Source organism: Amphiprion ocellaris, chromosome 3 (genome assembly GCF_022539595.1).
Source record: "Amphiprion ocellaris isolate individual 3 ecotype Okinawa chromosome 3, ASM2253959v1, whole genome shotgun sequence".
Lineage (NCBI taxonomy): Eukaryota > Metazoa > Chordata > Actinopteri > Pomacentridae > Amphiprion > Amphiprion ocellaris.
In genome coordinates, this window is record NC_072768.1 from 16,988,702 (window position 1) to 16,996,584 (window position 7,883).

General features: G+C 43.1%; 1 protein-coding gene across 1 annotated transcript; it reads left to right on the forward strand.

Annotated features, from left to right (window-relative positions):
- Window positions 1-5,027: 5,027 nt before the first annotated feature.
- Window positions 5,028-7,199, forward strand: LOC111582800 (cyclin-dependent kinase inhibitor 1C-like). The gene is made up of 3 exons (XM_023291649.3): window positions 5,028-5,737; window positions 5,872-5,989; window positions 6,447-7,199. Exons 1-2 carry the CDS (start codon window positions 5,203-5,205, stop codon window positions 5,985-5,987), a joined length of 651 nt encoding a protein of 216 aa, XP_023147417.1. The 5' UTR covers window positions 5,028-5,202; the 3' UTR covers window positions 5,988-5,989; window positions 6,447-7,199.
- The last annotated feature ends 684 nt before the right edge of the window (window positions 7,200-7,883 follow it).

Here is a 7,883-nt window from a genome sequence, read left to right on the forward strand (position 1 = left end):
CTGAGCCAGTATAACCCGAACTAAGACTTTGTCAGCAAGACGATCTGGTAAAAGATCCATTCAAAAGATTCTTCTTGTTACTTAATTTTCCAGCTGGAAAATCCCTCAGCTGACAGCACATGGCAAAACCACATTTATCTCTCTCTTGTGTAACCATAGTCTTGGACTCAAGGCCAGAAAAAGAAAAAAAAACAGGATTTACATGCAAAGATCATAACCTTAACACTAAGCTAAGCTGCATGCGAGTAGTTACATCAATTCACCTTTAAGTTAATATATAAGTACTATAACACAAAAACTGTCAGTTATGGCTGATACATCCAAGCTGTTATGAATGCAACATTCCATTATTATATCACTCTTTTTACTAGATTGTTTTTCAGCCTCTACCCAAACCAACCTTCATGTTAGCCTGATAACTTAGTTACTTCAATATAATATCCCAAAATGTATTTGCTGTTTTCTTTTTGCTTATTGCTTTGTATTTGTGTTGAGAAATAATGAAGGAAAAGAAAGTAAAATGTGTTATTGTCACCTGTGTGCGTGCGTGCGCGTGTGTGTGTGTCTGGTACTGTAGCAGCCACAGCCTAAGGCAATGTTCTCTGCAGACTGAGTGAAGCCCACTGAGGTCTAACAACTCTAACAACCACTGTAGATCATAAACTGTGAGGACCTAAGTTTTGTTTTCATAAAGATAAATGAATAGCAGGAGCAGCCCAAGGCTATAAATATTTGTCTAAAGTCAGTTTATAATGTTTGACTGCGTGCCATATAAATCAATTTGTATTCAAAAACAGAGCCTCTGGAGTGAACCTGCTCCTTTGAAGACAGTTATTGTTTTCTACAAAGAATAGTCTTTCAATATATTGTCCATCTGTGACTCAGCATGTAAAATGTTCCTCTTTATCTACCATATTTATAATACTACTTTAACAACTGTAGGGCACACAGCACAAACCTGGGATGGCAAGGAAGTATATTTAGAAGTCTCTTACAGCTATTACAATGGAGAGGCAGAGTTCAAAAGAAGTTCAAGGGTCACCAAGACAAAAGCAAACATCTATTAAGTCTTACCTTGAAAGAGGCTGCACATGTTAGATGCACACATTGCCTAGTGCACTTTGGGGTTCTCTGCAATAGCATTTAGAAAGCTGTCTGTCGCCTGTTACCATGTCTGTACTGCTCAATGATTTTCAAAGCATGAATTTCTCTGAAAGGTGTGATGAGCTTACACACACACACATACACACACACATACAGTATATGTATATATAGTTTGGTGGAGTGTATCATTACATAGGAAATAGTCACCAACTCATCCAGGAAATCACTCCAGACGGGTGTGTCACTTGACTTACAAGGCAGCATGCAGAGAAAACTGTTTTATTGGCGTGGCGTGGGATCAAATGACCCTTTATCCTATTTCTAAGAAGCCCAGTAGTGATGCCTGCAGCCCCTTTGAAACATCACAAGGATCAGTGTGTTCAGGTAAGTGGTTTATGTGGGGGTTGGAATGGATAGCAACGTCCTGGAAATAGCCTTTTAGTTAATGTCTTCACAGGTCAAGAACAAAGACGCTCAATCAACAACAGCAAGACAGAAAAAAAGAGTATAAAACATATGAAACATAAGAAAAACAAGTATCATTCACAACAGGTCATTAAGGTAAACAGTGATTTATACACTTGAATGAATACTGTAGGTGTCTGTTTTTCTTTTGTCTTTTTAGTTTTAGCGTTTCAAGAGTAAAGTGCATACCTCATGTCAGTGCGACCAGTGGAAATAAAACATTAAAATTATTTTGTACAGATTTTATGTATGTTTTCTTTTCTTGGTTCAAGGTCTTGCAGTGATTTATCAAACCTTTGACAACAGCTGCAGCACATTCAGAGGATACTGCTGTCAAACACATACTGTGCAAACCTGTTTTTGGTCTTCGATCAACAGTCAGGTGAGCCTGCAGGGTGTTTTTAACTTGGACTGAACCTGCTGGATATTTCCACTTCTGTCAAAGAGCAAGTTAAGTCATCTGAAGTGTGTGTGTGTGTGTGCGTGCGTGCGTGCGTGCGTGCGTGCGTGCGTGTGTGTGATACAGACTTTCTCCTTGTGTTTCTTTGCCTTTAAAGCCGCAGCTGATAAAATCTGTTTGAACAGTATGCCTGAGGAACAGAAGTGTTTCTCCCAGTTCACAAAGAAAACCTGTCATGTGCTCAAAACTGAGTAAAAAAAAGTGATATTATTTTGTATTGGAGAAGACTTTAATGTAAATGATCAGAATAAACACACTGTTGAACTTCGTTAAATTAAGAATAATACAGATAAAATCAAGTTGGATGCTATATTCAATGACTTACACGTACTCTAGCTGATTTGTTAGTTTTTTTTTTAACAGGTGAGGTTAATGAGATTTAATGAGAGCATCTCTCTGCTACAACACCAACAAACACACACACAGTATTGATGGCTGGTTAACAAGGGAATGTATTCTGGTCATTTTGCTGACAAGCGAGGCAGTATCCCCTCACACTCCACTTTTAAATCAACTATATGAATATTTGTTTTACTGGAGGTCAAATTTTACTATTCACCACTAGAGGGAGCCAACAAACAACACATAGAGACTCTTACTTGCCTTAATCGCAGACAATGAGCTGATTTGTCTCATGTTTCTCATTAGAACCTACACAAGCCTGCCTGTGATTATTAAATAGATATAGCATTCATCATAACTTAGTTTAACAGATTCAGAATGTGTGTTATTATTTTCATTGTAACAATAAAGAGCAGCCATCAAGAAAATGTGATTTAAGCGAAAGGTAGAAAATCTGATGCACAGGAAGGATCGGTGACAGTATCTCGTCAGTCTTCACTCCTTCATTTGATGTGAACAGAGTTTACAGTTGGAGATCAGGAAGCATGTGTTGCATCTACTCTGCAGATGAATCACACGTCCAACATGAAGTGCACAAAGCCACCCGGTGAGGAGACAATGCTTTACAAGAACAGCTGACCTCTGGGGGAACAAGTGAGTCCTTTAGGCAGGCTGCTGCTGCAGTAACATCCCTCTATACACCTTCTCCTTCATGTGACTCTGATGACACTCACATGTAAGCTGTGACCGCTTGACCTGTAGGTGATCTCTAGTATAACATCACAGGGGTGGATGAGGGTCAAAGCTTGTCACTTTGAGAGATTTACTACAAAGAAGCAGTAGGTTCAAACCCTCGCAGCTGCTCACTTTTTGTTGGGATAAGTCAGGACATTTGCGTCTTGAGACAATCTGAATTGTAATTTGCGCTATAGAAATAAAATTGAATTGAACTGAATTCAATAAGTGCACCTAAAATAAATTCCTAGACACTTTTAGATAATTTGTTTATATTGAACCCAATTAATTTAGTCCATTTGCACACTGAGAATGGGGTGAGATAAGATTAAAAAAAATGCTGATACACAAACACTGACATGTGGCATTACAACAGCATGATGTGGATTAAATGAGCTTAGGTGCTGTCATTCATTTCCAAGAAATATATTTTCTATACTGGTTCTTCTTTCTCCTTCTTTTCCTTTTAGCTTTTCCCTTCAGGGGTCGCCACAGCGAATCATCTGCTTCCATGCATCCCTATCATTTGCATCCTCTTCTCTCACACCAACTAACTTCCTGTCCTCTTTCACTACATCCATAAACCTCCTCTGTGGTCTTCCTCTAGGTCTCCTATCAGTATCCTTCTACCGATGTATTCACTGTCCCTTCCTCTGTACATGTCCAAGCCATCTTAGTCTGGCCTCTCTGGCTTTATCTCCAGCAAATCTAACACGCCCTGTCCCTCAACATTCAACAAGCTGCAGTTTCAGGTTTTAACCACTAAGGGTCGCTGTGCGCCTGTCATCCAGTGTAAAGGCGTTGGCCGATTCTCCTGATTGTTGTGATGTGAGGACAGTAGGCGTCCTGCTAAGCTGTTCTTATTGTTCTGACATTAAGGAAAATTATATATAGATATTCATATTAGGTCGCTCCACTATGATATAAATGTGCTTAATAAATAGCAATGCTTGGGCAAGTCTGACTAAACTACCTATTTTAACCAATAACTATCCATGAAACCACATTAACAGGCTGATTTAATTTTATTTTGTGCGTTTTTTTTCACCAATTAACTGACATTGAATTTAATCTGCTGCTTAGATGGTTGTGGATAATCTTTATAAAACATTAAAGGATGTAATCAGTCAGATGAGAATAAAGGCCAAGCTTTTATCTTAAGAATAATCCTGTCCTGCTTTTCTAAAGCTATACAGCTTGCTCAGCTGACCGCTTACAACCACATTAAAACAGCTCTCAGTGGTGACCATGCATCTCCTCTCTGCTGTTTACTTTGCTCCTGTGCGTAAAACCAAAAGCAGCTCTCACTGCAAAATCCCTGCAGACTGCTGAGTGGAGTCAGAGTGTGACCCCGAGCAGCTCATCGGTTGTGTTATTGTGGTGAGACGCGGAGAGAAAAGGGCCAAAGCGTGTGGAAACAGAAACAGGGTCTGTGCCTAAGTGTTGGATCACGTCGAAGGGTCAAACATCGGACAGAGGATTTAACGGGCGAGAATGAGTTACTCCTAAATGTGTTTTCTCCTGCATGTTAGAATACAAATTGTTCAGATATGGAGCTTTAAATGTAGGCTAATTAGATATGAACAATCCTCCGTAAGTGTGCAGAGAACGAAAACAAAATCGTGTCCGAGAATGGAACCAAGAATCCAAACGCGAGCGAAAACGCAGCTTCAACACCTTCCCGCTGACACCGGGAAAGTCCGCTCGGTTTCGTCCGAGGGTTGACACTGGGAGAAAAATCAAAACGCTGCGCTGTGCTCGGCGCACAGCCAAATGGGCACAGGGGGTCGATGGGAAATCAGGGTGGGGGTTGTCTGTGTTTGGGAAGAGGGTTGGACTTACGGCAACCAATGAGAAAGTCGTCCGAGGTGCCTGCTCTGACTGACGACCTGTTGGGAGGTTATATACTCCGAGGCTCACCATGAAAAGTACATTTAAACTGATCTGTGTGGCGTAGAGAGACGCAGGAGTGAGGAGAGGAGACGCACACGCACTTCAAGCACAACAACAACAACACCACCTGATACTCTCTCATCGGGGATCAATCAGCTTTCTGATTTTGTCATTTTGGGGGCTTTTCGGAAAGAATCTCGGAGATGTCTCACGTCCAGTTATCGAGCAGCGCGCTGGAGAGGCTGGTGGCCAGGAGGACCTTCCCTCTCCACAGGCGCACCAGCGTTTGCCGCAACCTCTTCGGACCGGTGGATCACGAAGAGCTGAGCCGGGAGATGAAATCCAAGCTGCGGGAGATTTCCGAGCGGGACCAGCAGAGATGGAACTTTAATTTCGAGGCCAACACCCCGCTGGAAGGGGATTACAAGTGGGAAGAGGTGCCCGTGGATAAAACCCCGGTGTTTTATCAGGACTCTGTACAGGACGACAGGACCAGGGTGCCTGCCACTCCCGTCAAGCAGAAGCCCTCCTCGGAGTCTACTCTCCCCTCGGAGACCCCTCGGTTGGATGTACTGGAGCGCCTGGCCGCGCCCGAGAGCAGCAGCACTCCCTGCCCGGTGGAGGTCAACCAGGAGAACCGCACAGACAAACTCAACTCAGGGAAGCCGGCTCACAGACAGGTCCCGTGTGTCAGACACAAGAGGACGGCCACTACTGACAACAACACACACATTCCAGGTAAATAGAAGGGCTTTAAACCCTCCACAGCCTTTGGTGCGCTCTTGGCTCCAGAGCATCCAGATTTCCTCCCTGGCTGACGCTCTCCTCCGTGCGTAATGTATGTGCCTAAATGTATCCCTTCTTTCCTACAGACTTCTTCGTGAAACGAAAGAGGGCTGCTGATAGAAAACTGAACGATATGAGCGCTTGCCACCATTCCAAGTCTCCCATCCCGGTGGAACAGACTCCCCGAAAGAGGATCCGTTGAAGGTATTTATCTTATTTTCTAAATTGCTCCTCAAAATTATTTTAAATGTGATTACGCGGATTTATTTCTCCTCCCTGCTTCATAGTGTGTAAATGACACGGGTTGAGTTAAAGCTGTCTGCTGCCTCATTATCAGCTATTTCTGGTTTGTTTTTACGCATTAATTGCGAAGGATTGCATGAGCCAAGAAAGCGCAGACAGTCCTTATCTGGAGGGTGGGGGTGGGGGAGAGTTTGTGGTGGTGAAATCGCAGTAGTAGTGATAGTAGTAGCTGTAGTAACACCAGTGGGTGGGGGAGGGGGATGTGCGTCACGATGTGGCGGGAAAAGGCTCGGGTAAAGGGTGACGCCTGCCGCTGAGGTTACGTCTCCTGTTTCCTCGAAAAGCTGACTCGCCGTCTTTCTCCGGAATTCTGCAGAGAACTTACCCTATTTTTTTCTTTTCTTTATTCCTTCCTCAGGTGGTTTTTGCACTATTTGACTGCGCATTTTTTTTGAGGGGGCAAACTCTTCGTCCGCGCCACTTAAGAAGAAGAAGGAGAAGGAGGAGCAGAGACAAAAACGGGAGACGGTGCGGGACAAAGAAGTCCGAACCACCGGTCGGCTGCGGCTCGGTGCGCCCCGGCGGAGCGCAGCGGACCAGAACACCGGCGCAGACTCTCAGGACTGAACGGTTTGGGGAGGGAAGGGAAGAGGAGAAAGAGAGGAAATATTCGCCGAATGACTTCTATCCAGTACAAATGTAGCATTCATTGTTGCTTTTGCATACAGCCACTCGACAGTGTTAAATGTTTTAACATCTGTGCAATCCTATATTTCTTTAAAAGAATCGTCTACACTGGCCAAAAGTGTACAGCTTTATAGAGACAATAGCTTATAAATGTATATTTCTGTTCTGTTTTGTTTTTTCCCCCTCTGTAAATGTATATTTTTAAGTCTATTCTAACTTATAATTTATTTATGTTTCTTTATATTTGTTAAATGCCTTGTTGATTTAGCCAAAGGGCATATTTTTATTTTATTTTATTATTTACATTTTTTTGTTATCGTGATGTTTTGCAATCATGTAGCTTCCCCATTAGTAGTCCACACTTGAAAAAATAGGTTTCTTTGTGTCTCTGAGCCGTTGTTTTTTTTTGTGTGTGTGTTTTCATACAAGTGCCCTAATTATGTCTTGCAAAAGATGGGAATAAAATATCTTTCACTTCAAACTGCGGATTTGTTTGTGTGCTTTGTGTAGTTAAGATTATTTTGTTTTATATGAATTATTGTGGAAACTGAGGTTGAAATGCGCATCATGACTTAAAGGAACACAGAACAGCAGCTGTTAGTTGCAAGGCCTTAATAATTTTACAGTGGTTTACTGCAGTGAAACAATAAAGGAATCAGTGTTATGAGACATCTAATAGAAGCAGGTACGCTACTTTCCTTTGCTCCCCACCTCTACCTGCCTCTGTGCGCTCAGGCCCATCCAAGGAAAACGCATTCAGACGCGCAGCCTCGGGCAGCGTGGCAGCTGCGGGATATAGGCTCGGATTTAAAGGCCCTTTCGCCCCTCTAAAGAAGCAGCAGCTGCCTTTGGATCCCCGCTTTGTCCGCCACGAAGACACCCCCACATCCACCCGCACTCAACAAGCCCTCTAAAGACCCACTCACACACACTGTTTACCCCGCCGTAGATACACCGGGCGTGGAGGCCACCTGCCAGAGCTGGAAAAAGAAAACTACTAGTCTTTGTAATTGTCCTCGTCTATTGAAACAAACCATTCAACAGGTCATACTTGCAAGTTTACCCTTAATTGAAAGAAGCCAAATGCAGCAGCAGCAGCAGCAGCAGCGTCTGAATGCGCGCTCGGCCTGCTGCCTGTCAGTGCGCACCAAACAAAGACGCATTTCAT